Source organism: Melanostigma gelatinosum, assembly GCF_949748355.1.
Source record: "Melanostigma gelatinosum genome assembly, chromosome: 22".
Classification (NCBI taxonomy): domain Eukaryota; kingdom Metazoa; phylum Chordata; class Actinopteri; order Perciformes; family Zoarcidae; genus Melanostigma; species Melanostigma gelatinosum.
In genome coordinates this window covers 4,937,863-4,956,714 of record NC_136655.1, presented here as the reverse complement: position 1 = coordinate 4,956,714, position 18,852 = coordinate 4,937,863, and the positions used below count along the sequence as shown (strand labels likewise).

The following is an 18,852-nucleotide window of genomic DNA, read 5'->3' as shown; positions in this document are numbered from 1 at the left end:
TTACGACATGGAAACGTACGATGCGATCGCCTATAATTGACATGGCATGAAGCTCATCTTTGAATAGCTGTGAACAGAGAACAGATACATTGAGGAATGTGGCTCATTTACATGGTTTGATTTTTCATGCATGGGTTGAGACATGCCATGAAACGTTGTCACAAGATAAACAGCACATATACACTTGAATGAACTCCATGAAAGTAGCATGTAAAATTGCAGCAACTACAAAACAGAGCTGTGTAGTACAAGTATAAGGTAGTGTAGTGTGTTGACTTTAATATAGATATAGTAGATGGACAGACACAAACCTAGTGCAGTTTCTTACACCTTACGGTCGAGTTAAAATGGACAAGCTTGCTGAAAAAGGACATTTTGTTGGTAGATATCCTCCCCTTGCATGCCATGTAGGTTATCCACATGTAAAGTAAAGTATGTGCATTATTAGGTATATTTTGGGCTCCTGAATTAACCTTAAATACCTCAATGTCAAAACTAATCGACAGCCATGTTCTTTGCATTTGAATTACTGTGTGGTAGAACATTATGAGGGCTGTTCTTTGACAAATGACACGAAATGACATATTGGTGGTTAATAACATCAAATAGAAGAGAGGAGGGCTGGAATACTTGCTGTCTGGCTGTCACTTGTGAAAATATTGAAGTCAGGCACAAGCACTTATCTAAGCCAGGGAAATCCTCCACACAAGAAAGGGAACATTTTTACAGTTCTCAAATAGCCAAATTCCATTTTCTTCTCGATGCATCACTGGTGTGCTCACCTAGTAACTGGTAAACACACATCAACAATGGCGAAGAGGCATCAATGAATCTTGATATATTCTCCAAAAAAACAAACAGTTTATGTGTCGCCACACTGCAAAGCCTGAGACATATCATTAAAGCATACTTGCCCACTGGGACTACGTTCACACCATATATCTGCCTCAGTATACTGATTTATTGTGCCAATCACTATCACTGCTGGCAAAATGATGTGCCAAACCAATAGAGCATTAGGTGTCCTTGGCTGACTGGATAACACCTGATCAAGATAAAGAGCTAAAAACTAAATTACAGAGATTGTGATCTGCCATAAAGTGTCCGAGTAACAGCATCCAGGGGCCAGAGCTCACCTGCAAACAATAGAGACACGTGGCGGGAAAGCAACGAAGACGTCCAGACGTTCAGTCTGACTTTATTCGTGTGGCCTCGGGGCGTGCTGCCCATATCGTGATGTTGTTCGTGTCAGTGTTGTGATCAAAGTCAGGGCGGTGTGGGACAGGTATTCGTCTAACTTGACACATGGTCATACAACATTAATTATTAATGAAAACCCGACAAAGACAAGAATCAGTTCTTTGATGTTTCTTCAAACATTTCAGTCGGCCTACTTGGGGATGCATATCGCAAATGTGCCTTTTATACAATCGCTGAGTAGTATGAGGTAGTGGAAGGTAACTAGTCCACTTTATGCAACATCTCAGACTGAAACCTGAACGCTTCAGTAAAAAGTTTGCAGATTCAGATAGTCAACGAATAAAACCTGATGCAGGACATAGACTAAACTACTCAACAGTATATCAAATGAGCTTGACTCGCTAAAGCACACGTGTCAAACTCAAGGCCCGCGGCCCGTCACGTCATTTTATGTGGCCCGCGAATCCGCCTGCAAAAACCAAAACCAAAATTTTTTTTTTTTTGGAAAAATAATTAAAAGTTAGACTTGAAAATAAAAGTATCATAAAAGGCAGACTGCAATCACAGCAGAATATATTCACACAGCTACAGCCCAGTGCATGCTGAAGGTATGTGAGCAGAGCTCCGACCAGATACAGACATTTACAAATGTCAGTTTGTGAAGAAACACCATCGCAGACCGAGTTGATGAACTAGCAGCAATCTAACAACACAGCTAGCTAAGAGACGAGCAGGTACGTGTGTTTCTAATGAACTGTTGATGAAAGCACAGACAACACGGATACATCATCTATCCATGTTCATCAGACCTGACTCTCAGTGAGCAGCTCTTGGATGTAGCTGCCATGCACAGGACGACGACAGGGAGGAACATTAGTGATGCAGAGAGGTGACACAAACAGCTTTGAACAAAGTTAATGTCATAACTCGTGTTTGATATTTGTCTTTGTTATTTTCTTTAATAGTTTGATCTTTGATAGAGTCATGTGGGTTTCTTAACCCTCAATTAAAATGATTTATGTTATAACAGAAATGTGTTTAAATATCATTTTTCATTTATATAACTGCATGTACAATATTTGTACACTTGAATAAACAATAATCAAATACAGAGAGAGTTATTTAACAATATGTTAGGGAGAAGTTAGTTATACAGTCTTACAGTTACAACCGGCCCTTTGAGGGCGACCGTGATGCTGATGTGGCCCAGAGTGGAGATGAGTTTGACACCCCTGAGCTAAAGCATTAAAATGCTGCCGACACAGTAATAATGATAATCTGACAATATGCTTGTAGCAGCTTTTATTAAATGATCTGAGCATGTATTCCACGACTAGAAGATAATGCATTATATCGCATGTAAATCCATCCAAGCAGCCACTAATCTCAGTGTTTGTTATCATGCAAAAGTGCTTTTTCTCAGTATACGTCAACAGGCTTATTAATGTCAAAAGATCAGATGAGATCTCAGTGCCACTCTGACTCAAATCTAGACACATAATAGAAGCATCCAGCCTGGTCTTTGGTGCAAATGTGGGAGGAAGATACCCCCTATATATACAGAGAAAGCTCGGCCTGTGCCTCAAGGCAGCGAGATGACTCAGCATGAGGCCTGCTGCCTGTGGCACCGTGCAGACATGTTCCATTCCGTCAGAGCTCTGCAGCACACCGGCACCATTTCACACGGTCCCCCGACTCTTGGCGAAGCGAATGGGAACTTTAGTGGCTCTGCTGACAGCCTATTCCAAGCATTCGAGCACTGCGGTTTTAACGGCGACGTTTCACCTCTTTTTACATACAGAACAGGCTTTTCATTTTGTGCGCGTCGGAGCGCATTCATTTTGAACACAGGTGGAGATGTGCTGGTGTTGATGCATCAATAAGAGTAATAAACTTTAAGGTGCGTCATTCCAAATCAGGTTTTGTACCTCATATGAAAGGGTCTGCAGGTTGTGAAAAAAAGCAATACATAAAATAAGAGATTTTAAGCCCAAATGAGAAAAGAAAATGAGTTAATACAGCAGTGTCAGGAAAATTAACACTGACTCCAATAGCAGATATTTCCCCAAAATAGTGAATATCTAAGCTAAGCATTCTTCTCAAACCATGCCCCCCCCCCCCCCCCACTGAGTGTGTGTGTGGTCTGAGGCTGGAAAACCCATCAGTGTGTTGAGTCTTTGTTGCCACCTGTTGGTGTTCGCCAGACATTACTGTGCTGAAGTACAATCCGAATGAGCTCGGAAGAATCATTAAATATACGACCATACACCACGTACCGGTACAATACAATTTTAAAAATACAGTAAATTCAGCAAATAAATGTTTATGTTCCTATAAATTCCGATAGGTATAATATTGCACCACAACCTCGGGTATAAATCATCTGCGTCCATCCACTCAGCCAGAGAGTTCAGGCCGTTGTCCGTCCTCTTTCGAACCTCTTCTGTACATTAACATGTATGCTGTGCGTCTGTAGAAATAACGGCAATAAACGGTTTGCAGACTGAAATGTACAAAACAAAGTTATGCTTCAACGAGTTAAGGCAGAAAATGTATGAAAGGAACACATTTCAGTGCAATAAAAACAAACAAACATTTGCTAAAAGCTGCTGAAAGACAAGACAACCCGACAGAGACGGATGTCCTCTGTTTATGAGTTTAAAAAGTTTAAAATCCCTTTCGTCTTTAATCTTCATTGAGGAAAAGACAATTAGGCTTTGTCTGAAGATCTGAAGCCGTTTCCGCAAGTAAAAAGATAAAAGCTGCTTGATGGCAGCGGGAGTCAAGAATGTAAGGCTTTAAATGTTATTAATACAAATTTGAAAAACTCTGAAAACAACTGGAGGCCAAGACAGAACCCTGAGGCACTCCACGGTCACGCTTAGCCAGGGAGGAGGAAGAACTCATCTTAGCGAATTTAGCTAACTTAGCATAAAGACAGAGCCAGACTATCTGTTTGCAGCGTCGTGTTTACCATTCAAATATAAGAGCGGCATTAATCTTCTCATCTATAGCTAAGACTCTTCCCAAGACATGAAAAACTTATGTTGAGCAATTACCTTCCTCCATATGTACTCTGCACATTTTCCCAGGAGGCCTATGTGTTGGAAATCAGAGACCAAATGAATCACACATTTGCAGAAAGCTGTATTATAGTAACACAAAAATCCCTCTTGAACAAGTGGAGATTTAAAGATATTTTTCCTTAATGGTTTTAGGGAGCAACCACAAAACAATTTCAAATACAAAATTTCACATCATGTGCTTTTTATACTTTTAACTTATACTTAAGGTACAGTGTGTAGCATTCAGCGGTATCTATTGGCAGAAGTGGAATATAATAGTATTAAGAAGGTTATCTTAAGTGTATTATCACTTTAAAAAAAACAATTGGGTTTTCTTTACCTCAGAATGAGGTTTATATCTACATACAGAGCGGGTCCTCTTCTACAGTAGCGCAGAACGGACAAACCAAACACTGGCTCTCGATCGGGCCATTCACTTTTTCACATCAGGCACCGTAGTTCTCCTACACGCTTTGCACACAGGTTTGCAATCTGCAACCTCGCCACTAGATGCCGCCAGATCCTACACACTGAACCTTAAAGATATGCTGTATTTATTTAAAATCTACACCAGAGCTTTCATGTCCAACTATACATTGAGGTTTTAATATGAAGTGAGAAATATATATTTTTTTATAATATTTAACAAGTACAAGCCAGAAATCAATTGCATTCAAGTGAGACAGATGTTGTCAGATTGGACGTACCTGTCGTACGTGGCTGTCGTCGGCGTAGTACCAGCGCTGGTTCACCCTGTCACGAACGTAGGCAGTATAGTGACCAAACGTTGCAGTTCCAGAGTGCACTACCACTGCGTGCAATGTGTACCTGCAGTCATTCTGGAAGAACACATGAAGTTGTGGATGACAAAAGATATAATGCGGAGATATTATTATAATCATTTTCAGTTTAAGTACCTGAGCAAAGTCTGACGAGAAGGCTTCTTTGAGGGTTTCAGAGAAGTCAATGGTTTCGGGAAAGGTAACCCTGCAATCAAGTTTTCGGGTGTAACCACCGTAATTCCGAAACCTTTTCAGGTGCACGCACAAGATAGGAGGCAGGGAGCGCAGTTTGACAGCCTGAGAAAGAAAAAAAGATGTTTCCACTGTGGTGGTTCATACTTTTCTGGGAAGCATTTAACTCGAACCTCACCTGTTTAGATGGAGTCTTCTTCTCACATGATGCACAGAAGCAGCAATTTATGCCCCTTAGCTCCTGATGCTGAAAGAAGGAGCTCATGCAGTATTCCTGAAAAAGTTCATGTCAAAAATGTATTTTAGTTTGACTTCAGGAAGGGTAACAGTAACAGTTTGACATCTTGAGAAATGAGGCTATTTGCTTTCTTGACGAGAGTTAAAGATTGAGACCACTCTCACGCACCCCTGATGCTCAATAATTGACAGATCATTAGGTTATGGGTTATATTCTGGGCTATTTCTTAGAAACTGCCCCTGGCCCACAAATAATCTGGTGCGTAACCCCCCTACATATTTGATTAGTCTGCATAAGAGGTGCTGGAAAGTGGATTTTGCAAAATGTGTTTCCCTCTGTTTCCAGTACTTATGCTGAGCTAAGCGGCTGAAAGCTGTAGCTTCAAAGTTTACGTACAGACACCAGAGTGGTGTTGATCTTCTCATCTAATTTTGGTTGAACAGACAATTATATAATGATATATTTCCCAAAATGTTGAAATATTTCTTAAAAACAATCCACATCTGAAGAAAAAAGAAACGGCACCAGAGAATCCTGCTCTTCCTTTACGTGCAGAGGCAGGCTGAGCATGTAGCTGGTCAGAGTCTGGACGCCGGAACAGTCTAAACACTCCACGTACGTCTCCACAGAAATCTTGAACAGATTGTGGATTTGAAGAGCCTGGCAAAGAAAACAAACGCAAGCACATTATGGATGATGCACATACGGGTGGAAAAACAACGAACATTCACGATTAAAGACCAACCAGAGGTTTGTCATCCATCTGCAGTTGCATCAAGTTCAAGATAGCGAGGAACACCTCATCAGCATCATGCTGCGTGTAAACTGCAAAACATTGTCAAAAGTTGTAAGATACACCACAACGGTATTAAACATTTTGCACGCTTGTTTTTCCGTACGTCGAACGCAGTTGCGGTCCAGAGAGTGGAGGAAGTCCCGATGAGGAGCCGGGTGAGGGCGGTCGCTCTTCATGGCCGCGAGAACTCTCTTTAGCTCCAGGGGGACGTTACAACCTCTCACACCAGCTGCTTCCCACCTTGTGCAATTCATGAACCTTAATTAATCATCTTCTCTTTATTTTAGCACCTGAGAAAAGCAGCCTTGGATTCAGATTGACACATGTGCACTCCCCTCTTTACTTCTTAGTAACATGACAGAAGACAAATTTCCCCTTGGGGGATGAATAAAGTATATTTCTGTTCTATTCTTCTTCTCAAGGCTGCTGTCATTGTATTCAATTCATATCTATAGTTGATGTGTTAAGACTGAGTTTGAGTTTATTGCATGGATTTCTTTTTTAAATTATTTTATAAGTCTGTATATATGTATCGTGAAGTATTACGGTGCATTCTTTATTGTACTGTTGATCCACAGTTGAGAACTCAGAACAACCAGTTATCTATCCCTCCGATGAAAAATAGTAGTATTGCCCTGTTACTGATGTTCATGGTAATAATTTACAAGTTAATCCATGACCAGAATAAACATGAATCCATGTTATTAGTAATACGTTCTTCCTGCTTTACTAAGCTGTGTCCTGTTGTGTAAACAGGGTGTGGTTTTTACTTACCTTCATACAACAGGTGTGGTAATTGGTCTGAACCAACTACAGAATTCATGGGGGAGCTCAAAATGTAAGTCCTAATTTCATTTGTGTTATGTGTTAGTAAATTAGCTTGTCCCCTTTTTGTCCTCTCAGTGTGTTCACAGCCCAATTTCAGCTTGATTTTCTTACTTGTCTAGTAGGTCTCCTATTTCCCAGGTAGCAGAGAAAGTCTGGAGTAAAGTGTTGACGCAGCAGGACAGATTGTAGTTGGAGAGGCCTCTCATTCCTGTGACAAACCATCAGAAATGTTAAAATAATCCTGTTTGTGAAAACTTGAACCAAGCACGTTATCCACGGCCCACCTAGCGTAGAGGCCCAGAGTGCCAGCGGGCATTCACATGTGTGAAAATAAAATGTAACAATAAAGTCCTGAAGCTAGAGGTAAATATAGCTGCACAGAACACCTACATATTGAATTCAAATAAACAAATCAATCATTTGATAGAAGACAGAGCGAGAAAGACGTGTTTGGTTTGTTGATTTAAGGCCCAATGTACAGGAGATGTTTATTTTACACAGATCCAAGGTCAGTATTTTGTTTTCTATGCCATCGCTGCACACGTGAGGGATTTATTGGTTGTGAAGAGAAAAATAATTGTGTGAAAGGCAGTAATAGTAGGACATTCACTGAAGAAACCACACACTGTGTGTATGTATCTGCATTGTTACAGGTTGCGGTGGGGCCCATGGAGATCTTAATTTAGCCGTAATGTTTTAACAGATGACTGTGTGGGGTCGCTAGATCTACAGTGCAAAAACCTGACGGGGCCTAGAGACCCTCAGGGATTCCCAAAGGAGCTTCAGAGAGGAAACACTTTTATTGTTTTTTACACCCTGAACATTTGTGGAAAATATTTAAAACCAGCCTGCAGTGGCCGACTCAGGTTGTCTGAGGGGCAGGGGCGGAAAAATAAAAAGGGCACCAGCTGCACATTACGTTTTCCAGCATTTCGGGCAGCCTGTATGGCACTGCATTATGTTTTCTCTGCTGGAGGGGCACCCTAGAAGTTACTTTATAATGTGGCAGCACAGCAATATAAAGCACTCAACTACTTCTTTTGTTTTCTGTGTTACTCAGTTAAGGTTTTACATTCATTCATTTTTCACCTTATTTACTGCAGAAGCAAATATATTACAGGCACCAACACAATGCAGTCCATTACAACTATAGCCTCTGTGGTAGTCATATATTGTACATTGCAGGGCTATTGTATTACAGGGTACTTTTGGGAATATTTAAATCATATTTATCAACAAAAAACGTTTTTCAATCAGTGGTCCACTTACCAAAGAAGAGGTCCCTCGCTCTAAGATATGAGAATGAACAGAAGATCCTTCCAGACATCCACGCAGACTTCACTTCACACAGTGAGGTAACTTTAGCTGAAGGTGTGGAGACGAACACAAACGTCTGCGCACCGCAGAGAGACTCGTCCTGCACAGTGTGGCGCAGTTTACTCTGGTAAAAGAAGTGTCAAGCGTTTGGTTTTACAGTATTAGTCTGTCGCCTCAGTGTAAACATCACCGTCGCATCTGCAGCTTGAGGATAACTTTCGTTTTTACGGTTTCTCGGCACTTTGACGTAATCGAAACCTAAAAGTTGACATGCGCACTGCGCAGCCTGTGAAATATGAATATACCAACAGACACAAAACAAATCTAAACTAAGCACCATTTAATTCGGCGACATTATTATTTCGTGATATTTCCTTTATCTCACGTTGTGTCGCCAATAACTTGTCTAATTTATCTTTATCTTTAGTAAAGGTCATTAGGTACCCTTTAAGAGTATTGAGACCCTAAAACAAGGTAAAGGCTATTTCATGTTTTATAATAAAAAAAGTTTGTCATCTCAACCGTTAAAACACTTGTTAAATCCACATGACTGATATCGTATTTATTTTAGCCGATAATTACAGTAATTATCAGCTAACAATATGTTGAAATGTACCGTTAAATTAAACATACACACACAAATTGAGCAGACGTCCGCATTTATTAGTAAAATTGACTCACAAGGACCTGGCTTAAAAGCATTCTGGCGAAATGAAAAGCTGACAAATTAATACCAGAGTTCACAATCCAGTGGAGCCTCTTACGGCGGTGGTTTCTGACTCAGAAAACAGCAAACACTAATAGAAATATCTTTATTTGGAGTAAAAATAAGAAATTAAACTGGTGTTTACACAGGTTTGATGAAATTTGAAAAAGAGACTAAACCATATTCTCTTGTCAACACAAAGTAAAAATGAATCAAAATGATGAACGAAACATATTGTGATTTTTAGTCCTTCACAGCCTCTGGGTGAGAGCCTGATAGTACGGTGCAAACATGGCCGTCCACATCTGTCTGAGCAGTTGGAGAAGTTTGGAAATCCACATGAATGAAGATGGAAGAGCTGCAGGGGAAGAACAGGAAGAAATGATTTATTTATTTAAACACTGATATATTTCCAGTAAAATGTTTCATACTTCAACAAAGCCTTGCGATGAAACTGAGCTACAAAGAAAGATTGAATCAAACCTGGATCCAAGCGGAAAAAAAGCATGTAGAGAAGGAGGGCAGCCAGAAAGACTCTCCGGAGAGGGAATGAGCCAGAGCCGGTCACCAACACGTTTCTGTACAGAAACCTCAGCATGGCTTCAAGTTTACGGGTTACAGATCCTGTACAACACAAACACAATCAGAAAATCTGCATTAATTGTTTGCACTTATATGAATTAGCATAATGCATGTCAGAAGGACTGAGCTGAAGACCTCGAGTTGAGACAGGATGTGCAGTGATCTCAGAGTTTGGACTGATGCCGGGATTCAGAGGCGGTTCTTGATTCTGTTGCTCTTTTTCTTCCACAACATCCAGTGCCGTCTGCCTCTGTTCTTCTGTGAACGCAGCGCTTCCAACCTCGCCTACGATCAGCTCCACAGCTTCATCTCTGTGGCCAAGAGGCACGAGGACATGCAGGAGGTACAGCTCTGCCACCGCCCTGAACCCTGTTACTCTGCTGTTGGATGGGCAGTGTAACCAAACTCTGGCGGCCTCCTGCATCGAGGCTGGCTCTCCCACCTTGGAGTAAAGAAGTATGCTGCCACGAGAGAGAAATTATATTGTATTGAGCTGAAAAGATCAGTCGTAAATTCATTTGTCAAACATCAAATGAATAAAAAAATGAGAATGTCTGCTTGTTTTTGTTATTAAAAATTATATAAAACAGAGACAATTTGCCACATCTCACATTTGAGAAGATGGAATCAAAGAATAACTTTCTGTTGATCTAAAAGCTTCAGCTCTACTCACCACATCTGCATTATTTTAGCCGGTATTGTCTCCTGGTGCTCGTACTGTTGAAGGACCCAGGAGAAGACACCACGCCACTGATTCAGCTCAGCCAGTGCTTGAATCCCTAAAATGCAGAAACCAGCCTTAAAATCTCCACATCTGGGGAGACAAAACACAGAAACACACACACACACACACACACACACACACACACACACACACACACACACAGTGACATTACGAGGAAGCCAGGGAGGGAGGTACATTCAACCGATTCAAGGTGCATTTTAGACTTTCACCTGCTGTCCTCTTGCTCCATGTTGGCGAGACTCTCCAGGCCTCTGTCGCACGTTTCAAAAGCTGCCTGGAAGTCTTTGTGGACCATCATTTGCTCTGCAGCGGTGTCCAACATGTTGCACATCTGTGTCAAAGAAGAAGTGAGCTGCGGGCTGCAAACTGTGCCGAAACTGCGAGCAGGAGCCAGGCTGGTTGAACAGTTGCTCATGACTATCTGTCAAATTAGAGACCAATAAAAAACAAAAAACACAAACTATTTTACAGCGCTAAAAGACCCTGCTTTACTTTGGGCAGCTTAGTTTATACCTGGGTGTCAAATAAACCTGTTTACATTCCATAATCCTTCGACCTTCCTGGTTCGAGATCACCAGCCAATCAGACGTTATGATCTTCAGATTGACTGAAGCAGCCAATCACGTTGCTGTTTCTTTAAACACGCGTCATCGGTTTTCTTATTCTCTTACTTGTAAACACGTGCACGCAGCGGAGTGTGTGTTAGCCTGTCTACGGAGGACATTTAAGCAGCTAAACCAGTTTTTTTTTGTAAGTTACCGTTTACTGTTACCATATGGAACAAGGCTAATACACTTTATTGATTTATTATGCGGTATTAGCTAGCTTTGAAGTGCGTACTTGAGCTGCTTTAGCTTTTGATAGCTAACAAGCTAGCAAACGGTTTGTATCCGTAACGTGTATAGCCGTAGCTATTAACTAATAATTAGTCACTATCACGAATTAACGACAATGTATAGTGTTAGCTTTATTATTCTGGTTGATATGTGGACACGTATGTTATAACTATGATCTTACGTTATGTGAATAGTGTTCATGAAAGGCCAAAGCAATCTCTTTTAGAAACCTATTTTATGTTAATACCTACTTCTATCAAGCAATAACTTGTACTGCTATCTTGGCTGTGAACACATAACTGTCACTTCTCACGTTTGATACCATCCTTCATAATTATCTAACTATAAATGTCCTGTTAGCTGTATTTTCTCTAACGTAATATTGAAATTTGTAATATTTCTGATCCTTTTAGGAGTATTATTTTTGATAGTCTTAATAAATAGTTCATAAACATGGTTTATAGAAAACTTTCCTGAAGCTGGACCATAATGTATTCATACTTGTGAAGTGTTGGCCCTCAGAGAGCTGCTTCCTGTCTAGGGAAAGAATTGGATAAGAATGTGTAAACCAGACTGGTGTGTTGTTTTTTTCTTCAGATCGTCCCTAAAATGGCAAAAAGCCTCCGGAGCAAATGGAAGAGGAAGATGCGTGCCGAGAAGAGGAAGAAATATGCTCCAAAGGAGCTGGCCCGTCTGAAACAAGCTCTGAGTCTGGATAAAAAAGGAGAAGTTGTCATGACTGACATGCAGGAGATCGCCACTGTGGTGTCAGCTGAGGAGATCAAGGAGAAGGCAATGGGGGAAGGTGAGTGAGAGACAGCTGATATAGTTGTGTATTGTTCCAGTTGTGTTTCAAAGTGTTCGTACTAAAAGGTCATTTTTAACTGGTTTCTGTAGATTTGTGTTTTAGCCACAGATTGTCAGATTGGGCTAATGTTTGGTATTAACCTGGGTTCCTTGAGAACCTGACACAAAATTTGAAAGAATTATTGACATACACACAGCATTAGACAGACTTCACTTTCTTCTCTTGGTGCTTTTGGGAAACCTGTTTTTTTTATCGTCTTTCGTGTCACAGATGGGAAGATGGACATGGACAGCAAGCGCAACAAGAAAACTCTGTTGGATGAACATGGTCAGTACCCTGGGTGGATGAGTCAACGGCAGGCCAAGAAACTGAAATGCAGACGGATGGCAAAGAAAGGTATCCAGGGCAAGAAGAAGAAGGGTATCGCCTGGTGAACCAGAGGAAAACTAAAGGCCTTTGCTTCGCCATAAAGACTTTTGACGCTCGGAAAAGCAAATTATTTCATGTATTCTTTTGTACATGACAACTGTGGAATTTCAGCTGTTGAATCTCATTCTGCTCAGATTCATGGTTGTGCATCAGAGTGACATTCTAAAATAATTCACTGCAGGAAAATGTTTGTTCTTATGGAACAGCAGGTTTATTTTCGTGTTTGGACAAGTTTTAAGAAACTAAGACTTGTGCAAAATATCCTTTAGCTCGTCTTACTACATCATAGCAGGCGATTGTCATATTCTCTATTACAACGTACGTTTTTTTCCTACTCTGATTAAAAAATCATCTACAGATCTATGGCTGGTTTTGTTTACTATTGTATAAAGACTGGGTGACGTGTTTAAAATCAATATTACTGGTGCAGCCTTGAGGCGTAGAGGTTGAGACTGCAAATGGTTTTGTTGCATCATTGAGTCATTCCTAATTTTCTCCCCTCACTTTGTTGTAACTAAGATTCTTTGGATTAATTGGAATATTTTTCCCAGTTCTCTGTGAGCACCATCATATAGAAGATGTATTCAAAATTATGAATTAATGTGTGAATAGCCCTGAAGTTACTGTAAATTGCCACAAATGAGAAGTTTATCAATCAAAGGTGCTTAATAAGATAAAGAAGCTTTCCATTAGAACATTTTATTCAATCCAATCAGGTCATTGCGGATAACAGATGACACTCCGTGTCACTAATACGGTCGTACCGTCGGATGCTCATTGCCACAGACCCTACGTGAGATATTACACAATATAGCTAGAAGTCTGCGGATCAGAAGCTATTTTGGCACAAATTTTCTGTGATTTATTCTATAAATACAGTGCTAAAATAAATTTCCTCTGCTGGACAACCTGAGAAACATGATGGTCGAAGTGAAGCCTGTGCACAACCTCCCTGAGCCCGTCGCTCACTCCATCAGCTGAACATAAGCAGACGGGAAAAGGCCAAAGCATCCGTGACACTGCCCCTTCCACCAGCCCTCGTCAATCATCTCTATGTTGGTGATGATGTCATCCGGGTTGAAGGAGATCTCATCTTCAGCCTCTGGGTGGTGGGGGGGGGGGGGGGATTTGTCATCACAAATGTTGAGGGATGATTATTAAATGTCAAAAATGAAGACCTCTAAAGGTGTCTTACCTCCTTCATAGTCATAAATTGCTATCGCCTGCGTGCCATTCGACAGGTCTTCATAGTCGTTGTCGGCTGTAAAATACAACATTGAAATAAGCGAGTGTTTCACATGCAAAAGGTTCGACGTGTAACTCAGCTGACGCAGACCTGTCGGCGGAGGAAGAGGCGGGTCAGCAAGTTCCTCGTACTCTCCTTCGTCCTCCTCTTCAGCTGCTGACCCGCTGGGCAGCGGAGGAGCACCCAGGTCGAGGAAATCGTCCGAGCGCGGAGGCAGAGCCGGGGGCTCATCGTAAAGTGGTTCCTCCTGGAAACATCACAGAACATCTTCAGCATAAGACCGAACCCCAGTTTCATGTTCATCCATTACGTTCGAGTCGCTGAGCCAAGTGGCTGTTTTTTCCAGAACCTCCAAAGACTCTTCTAACCATCTGGGTGAAAACTAATTCTGTCTACTGCACAGTAAAAGTGCAGTAGAAAACTTGTTTTCTTAAGAAAGATGGTAGCCATCTTTTGAGTATTTTATATTTTTATACAAAATAAATAACATTAATACACACTATAAATACTGTAATATAAATACTCACTACGCAGCCGAAAATAGTCCACAACAAATAAACTCATTTTAAAAGAAAGTCTCACTAATACTGGAAGAAAACTGACCCAGATATTAAAATATGGCTGGATGACGATGATGAAGATAAACAGGGAACTGATAGTGTGATGGGGAGAGATTATCTACACTCCGTCTTATTTCTCTCTCTTGTAACGCCAGTTTGTTTTGTTCTTATTTCTGTTTCTATCTTTTCAGATATTGGTTGACTGTCATTGATTTTGTTGACGAAAAATCGTTTCAATGGATAAATGAATGTGTGTCTTACCTCTGGTTCTGGTTCTGGTTCAGGTATTTCTTGTATCTCTGGCATGTTGTGGTGGATTTCAGGTGGCGGCATTTCATACTCAACATATGGGCCCTCATCTGCAGCCTCATCTGCAGCCTCATCTGGAACACTTGGTGGACACATGTCCTCCTCTCTCCTGCTCTCCTCCTACAGGAAACACAGAATCATTAACGTGCATATTGACGTCACTTAATATTCGGACCTCTTTACGTGTTTTCAGCTCGTGATACCTCTTGTCTGCGTTTGGACACCTCTCGCTCTCTGCTCTCTCTGGCTTGTCTCCTCGCTCTCTCTTCTTCCACTTTCTTCTGGTTCTCTTCACCCGAAGCTTTGGCCATGTTCTCGAAACGCGCCTTCATCTTTCCTGCACCTGCACTTGCTGCACGACACAGAGAGATGGTTATGAATACGGTGCATTGGCGATGGCCTCGGCCCCCGCTTCCGATCATTTGAACATGGGAACACGCCAGCACCGGTGGCTTTACAAGACAGATGGCGCAGTTGATTGTGGTGAGCGAAACAAAACCAGAACTTACAGGCCTCTACTGGTTTTGTCTTTTCATACGCAGAGGCAGGGGAGTCCATGTCAGAGAAGCCAACTGCACTCTGAAAGAGAGCAACAGAGAGGAAGATGTACTTGTTTCAAAAGGTCCAGATAGGCACTTATCATCAACATTCATGCCAAAAGGCTCCGTATCTGATTTGATATGAAACCCATTCAAATTTTTAAAAAGCCCCGCGGGGTATTTTTGATACAATTTCACGCAATAAACTCTAATCAGAGTTTACCTACCAAACCTCCAGATGAATACAAATATTAAAATAATGAATGATTGCAGCTGCAATTCTGACCTTGTCCATGCGGTCTGCCTGGACTCCATACCGACCTCCGAAACCTGCAGAATAATCTAAACAGAGATCAATCTGATCAGTCTGATGTACGACAGCTATTTAATACTGTCAGTATATCTTAAGATGTACACGTGTGTCTCCTCACCTTTCTGTGACTGGTGTTTCTCCGTCTCGCTCTTATAATCATAGCCCAAAGCAGCTTTATCCACTTTCTCCTTCTCAACACCAAACTTCCCTCCAAATCCCTTTGAATAATCTGAACGTGCAACGAACAAAGATGAATCCAATGTCAGGCCAAAACGTGTTAATGCCACAACTTAAACGTACCTTTTTGTGACTGGTGCTTCTCTGTTTCTCCTTTATAGTCGTAACCCAAAGCTGATTTGTCCACCTTCTCCGTCTCCACCCCGTACTTTCCTCCAAATCCCTTGGAGTAGTCTGGTGAAAATAAGACGCATGTCAAGCGAATGTCAAGCAAACAGTGTGACAACAGACAATTGCTACAACTTAAGCTCACCTTTTTGTGACTGGTGCTGCTCTGTCTGGCCTTTATAGTCGTACCCCAACGCCACCTTGTCCACTTTTTCTCTCTCCACGCCGTACTTTCCTCCAAATCCCTTTGAGTAATCTAAACACACGCGGATGGGAAGAGAAATTATGTCGCGTCGCGCCTTCAAAAAAGGAAAGAGTTGTACAGTAATTGAGAAGGTGGACAGACGGCTTACCTTTCTGAGATGCATGTTGCTGCACCTCTCCTTTGTATTCGTAGCCCATGGCTGACTGCACAGACAGCACAGAGATGGTATTTAAGATTCATTGCTTTAAGGATCCCTTGCAAAAGTTTTTTATAATTATTTGTGTCAGATTTTCCACTTAGTTTCATTCTAAAACTAGTTGTAATGTCAGAAAATCATGCTGGTAGTTCCCCGTTTTTTAACTGTGATTTAAGGTGAGCATAGAGAAACGTCTTCTAGTGTCAAACTTGTATATCATTTGGTGAAGGTGAAATAATAACTCTCTTTGAGAGGCTCTACTTGTCTTCTCACCTTGTCTACGCGGTCTTTCTGAACACCAAATTTCCCTCCGAACCCTCGTGCTGCGTCTTTCTGGGAGGAGTGCTGCTCGACTTGCGCCACATAGTCGTTCCCCAAAGCCACCTGGAGAGAAGAGTTACACTCATGAAGAGATTCAGCCCACAGCATACGGTTTATGTGAGCGAGGGCGGTAAATAAGAGGAGCTTTTAACCATGTTTTGAGTATCTTGTACCTTGTCCATTCGGTCTTTTTCGACTCCAAACTTCCCTCCATATCCGTACGACGCTTTGGGAGTCTGTTCCTTCTGCTTGCCCTGCTCGTGCTCCATCGTGACTTTGCTTCTGAGCTCTGCAACACTGGCAGGTCACGCAGTGGTCAAACACACTGACACAGAGATGCCAAAAAGAAATAATTTACTTATGATTTCTAGATGTGTTGTGAGAAATCCCTCCAGTGGTGTTGATCCTTTCTATTTGTTAGTCGTGCAATTGTAAATGTTGGAAATATATTAATAGATGCTGGAAGGTGTTACGCTACCAAATAATGCATCAAGTCAAGAGTTGTAAAAGTTAATAAGTTGTTCCCCTTCAGGTTGTCCCGGATGGTTAGTGGTCCAAAGTGTCTTCCTGGAGAACTTAATAACTATAAATTAGTTATAAATGAAGTGTCCTGCTGGAGGAGGATAAACACCAGCTGAAGGGATTCTTCACAACCTAGCAGGTAGCAACTTATAAACTCGTAAATAAACAGTGTGTTTACATCATGCTTTCTCTCAGACAGAGAAGCATTTCAAAGTGTCACAGTCATGACTTCACTCACACATTTATAAGTGTTTGTTGACTTTTCAGGACGTTTTACCTAAATCTGTGATCAATCTCTAAGTCCTAGTCTTACATGCAGCACCACTGCCTGGAACGATGTCAAAGTGTCATCATATTACCCATATTAGGAGAGACTTGCTGTCTGACAGCTTGTGCTCTCTGCTCTCACTTCCTCTTCCTGTTGCTACACGGCACCCAGTCTGCATTTCTCTGCATCATCTAAAGACACAGAAATAATGCATCTCTTACCTGATGTGTTCTGCTCGCCCTGAACCCTCGATGGTCTTTGCTCCCCACCTCTGCTCCTGCTCCGATACGTCATTCTGAAACACACATTTAGAGATGCTTTGACTGACGCAGACATCTTTTCCTCCACCGTGATACGCACCTCCAGGAAGTATACAGTACCTCAAAGTCAGGGTCTGTCTCCCAGTCGTCCCCCTCTGCAGCCACCTTCATGCTCACATTGTGGCCCGCGGCTGACTTCCACATCTGGGGAAGTAAAACACAATGAGCCACAATGAAGACACTACATAACTCTTATTCAAGATCATGTATTCACAACTGTTATACATGCACTGACAGACAAATCTCGATTTATGACTACACAAACTAATGTGCAACCACAAGCTCTGACCTCCATTTGCTGAAGTCTCAAAAAGGAAGTTATTTTCAACATGACGCTTCATTTCCCCATAATGAAACACACTTCATGTCGTACAAATACACTAAAATCCTTATGAAACAGCAATACGACAACATAGAGAAATACTTCCTGTAGAGCCTTAAATACTTTAACACACTAAACATTCTCTATACCCTTCTAATTATTTTTTTTTGTACCATATTTTACTGTTATAATTAGAAGTTGGTAAGTAATTGCAGAAGACGTAATATTGGACATAATGTTATGACATACAGGTAAAAAATAAGATATATATGCAACCTAAAGTTAGTCCACTTTTGAAGTTTACAGAAAACTAAGTATACGTCGGACTAAATCTAGTTCCTTAATAAACGTTAAAGGTGAATAAAATAAGTGTAAATACATTTAGGCTTGTCTGACTTAGTTTGAAGAAAGAAAAACAACATTACCTTCTAGTTGTCAGGTTAATGTATCCGTGTTTAGGCGGATATTACACCGACAAAGTGACCTCGAAGTTCTTCACTCAAGTTGTGACAGTTTGATGGGCGACACGTGAACGCGGATCTCGCGTACGTGAACGCGCGTTGATGTAAATAATAATACAAATTCTATTTTTATCGTATTTTAATTAAAAACACTGACACGGCTTTGTTATTGTAGTACAACATGTGTATATGTAGTATGATTATATTGTATTGTGTTTGAATAAATAAAGAGAAAGAAGAGAAAGAAATGCTGCATTCAAATGCGCTCGGAACTCCGAAGATGAAGGACCAGACAAAGTGCTGATAAGAGTAAATGGGGAGTTTTAGGATTTAAGAGCTACTACAACTACTTCAGACCACAAACACTTAAACACACGGACACTGGCAATCATCGCCATGAC

General features: G+C 41.2%; 4 protein-coding genes across 4 annotated transcripts; 1 reads left to right on the top strand and 3 right to left on the bottom strand.

Annotated features, from left to right (window-relative positions):
- Positions 1-2,254: 2,254 nt before the first annotated feature.
- Positions 2,255-8,606, bottom strand: usp18 (ubiquitin specific peptidase 18). Its single transcript, XM_079294931.1, has 10 exons — positions 8,371-8,606; positions 7,213-7,309; positions 6,377-6,531; positions 6,223-6,302; positions 6,003-6,137; positions 5,418-5,513; positions 5,183-5,344; positions 4,973-5,104; positions 4,260-4,297; positions 2,255-3,670 (listed from the first exon to the last, which is right to left on the bottom strand). Exons 1-10 carry the CDS (start codon positions 8,426-8,428, stop codon positions 3,598-3,600), a joined length of 1,026 nt encoding a protein of 341 aa, XP_079151057.1. The 5' UTR covers positions 8,429-8,606; the 3' UTR covers positions 2,255-3,597.
- A 502-nt stretch (positions 8,607-9,108) lies between these two features.
- Positions 9,109-10,995, bottom strand: pex26 (peroxisomal biogenesis factor 26). Its single transcript, XM_079294119.1, has 5 exons — positions 10,661-10,995; positions 10,380-10,520; positions 9,842-10,167; positions 9,608-9,748; positions 9,109-9,482 (listed from the first exon to the last, which is right to left on the bottom strand). Exons 1-5 carry the CDS (start codon positions 10,864-10,866, stop codon positions 9,376-9,378), a joined length of 921 nt encoding a protein of 306 aa, XP_079150245.1. The 5' UTR covers positions 10,867-10,995; the 3' UTR covers positions 9,109-9,375.
- Positions 10,996-11,108: 113 nt separating this feature from the next.
- Positions 11,109-12,881, top strand: llph (LLP homolog, long-term synaptic facilitation factor). Its single transcript, XM_079294053.1, has 3 exons — positions 11,109-11,201; positions 11,885-12,092; positions 12,366-12,881. The coding sequence occupies exons 2-3, from the start codon at positions 11,897-11,899 to the stop codon at positions 12,527-12,529; spliced, it is 360 nt and encodes a 119-aa protein (XP_079150179.1). The 5' UTR covers positions 11,109-11,201; positions 11,885-11,896; the 3' UTR covers positions 12,530-12,881.
- A 138-nt stretch (positions 12,882-13,019) lies between these two features.
- Positions 13,020-18,516, bottom strand: hcls1 (hematopoietic cell-specific Lyn substrate 1). Its single transcript, XM_079294052.1, has 16 exons — positions 18,416-18,516; positions 17,729-17,812; positions 17,570-17,643; positions 16,732-16,855; positions 16,511-16,621; positions 16,190-16,244; positions 15,982-16,092; positions 15,792-15,902; positions 15,610-15,720; positions 15,465-15,520; positions 15,149-15,218; positions 14,843-14,991; positions 14,592-14,759; positions 13,861-14,017; positions 13,720-13,785; positions 13,020-13,626 (listed from the first exon to the last, which is right to left on the bottom strand). The coding sequence occupies exons 2-16, from the start codon at positions 17,810-17,812 to the stop codon at positions 13,490-13,492; spliced, it is 1,584 nt and encodes a 527-aa protein (XP_079150178.1). The 5' UTR covers positions 18,416-18,516; the 3' UTR covers positions 13,020-13,489.
- Positions 18,517-18,852: the final 336 nt, after the last annotated feature.

What these genes read in the sequence shown, in the direction of transcription:
- usp18 (XM_079294931.1), bottom strand. Translation starts at nt 8,428, where the DNA reads ATGTCTGGAAGGATCTTCTGTTCATTCTCATATCTTAGAGCGAGGGAC. An exon ending in AGATGGATGACAAACCTCTG is followed by an intron (nt 6,138 to 6,222) that starts GTTGGTCTTTAA and finishes TTTCTTTGCCAG; the next exon opens with GCTCTTCAAATCCACAATCT. An exon ending in ACGACAGCCACGTACGACAG is followed by an intron (nt 4,298 to 4,972) that starts GTACGTCCAATC and finishes TCCAACACATAG; the next exon opens with GCCTCCTGGGAAAATGTGCA.
- llph (XM_079294053.1), top strand. Translation starts at nt 11,897, where the DNA reads ATGGCAAAAAGCCTCCGGAGCAAATGGAAGAGGAAGATGCGTGCCGAG. An exon ending in GGAGAAGGCAATGGGGGAAG is followed by an intron (nt 12,093 to 12,365) that starts GTGAGTGAGAGA and finishes TTCGTGTCACAG; the next exon opens with ATGGGAAGATGGACATGGAC.
- pex26 (XM_079294119.1), bottom strand. Translation starts at nt 10,866, where the DNA reads ATGAGCAACTGTTCAACCAGCCTGGCTCCTGCTCGCAGTTTCGGCACA. An exon ending in ACATCCTGTCTCAACTCGAG is followed by an intron (nt 9,749 to 9,841) that starts GTCTTCAGCTCA and finishes TGTGTTGTACAG; the next exon opens with GATCTGTAACCCGTAAACTT. An exon ending in TTTTTTCCGCTTGGATCCAG is followed by an intron (nt 9,483 to 9,607) that starts GTTTGATTCAAT and finishes CTTCCCCTGCAG; the next exon opens with CTCTTCCATCTTCATTCATG.
- hcls1 (XM_079294052.1), bottom strand. Translation starts at nt 17,812, where the DNA reads ATGTGGAAGTCAGCCGCGGGCCACAATGTGAGCATGAAGGTGGCTGCA. An exon ending in AGAAAGACCGCGTAGACAAG is followed by an intron (nt 16,245 to 16,510) that starts GTGAGAAGACAA and finishes CTGTCTGTGCAG; the next exon opens with TCAGCCATGGGCTACGAATA. An exon ending in GCCTCTTCCTCCGCCGACAG is followed by an intron (nt 13,786 to 13,860) that starts GTCTGCGTCAGC and finishes TGTATTTTACAG; the next exon opens with CCGACAACGACTATGAAGAC.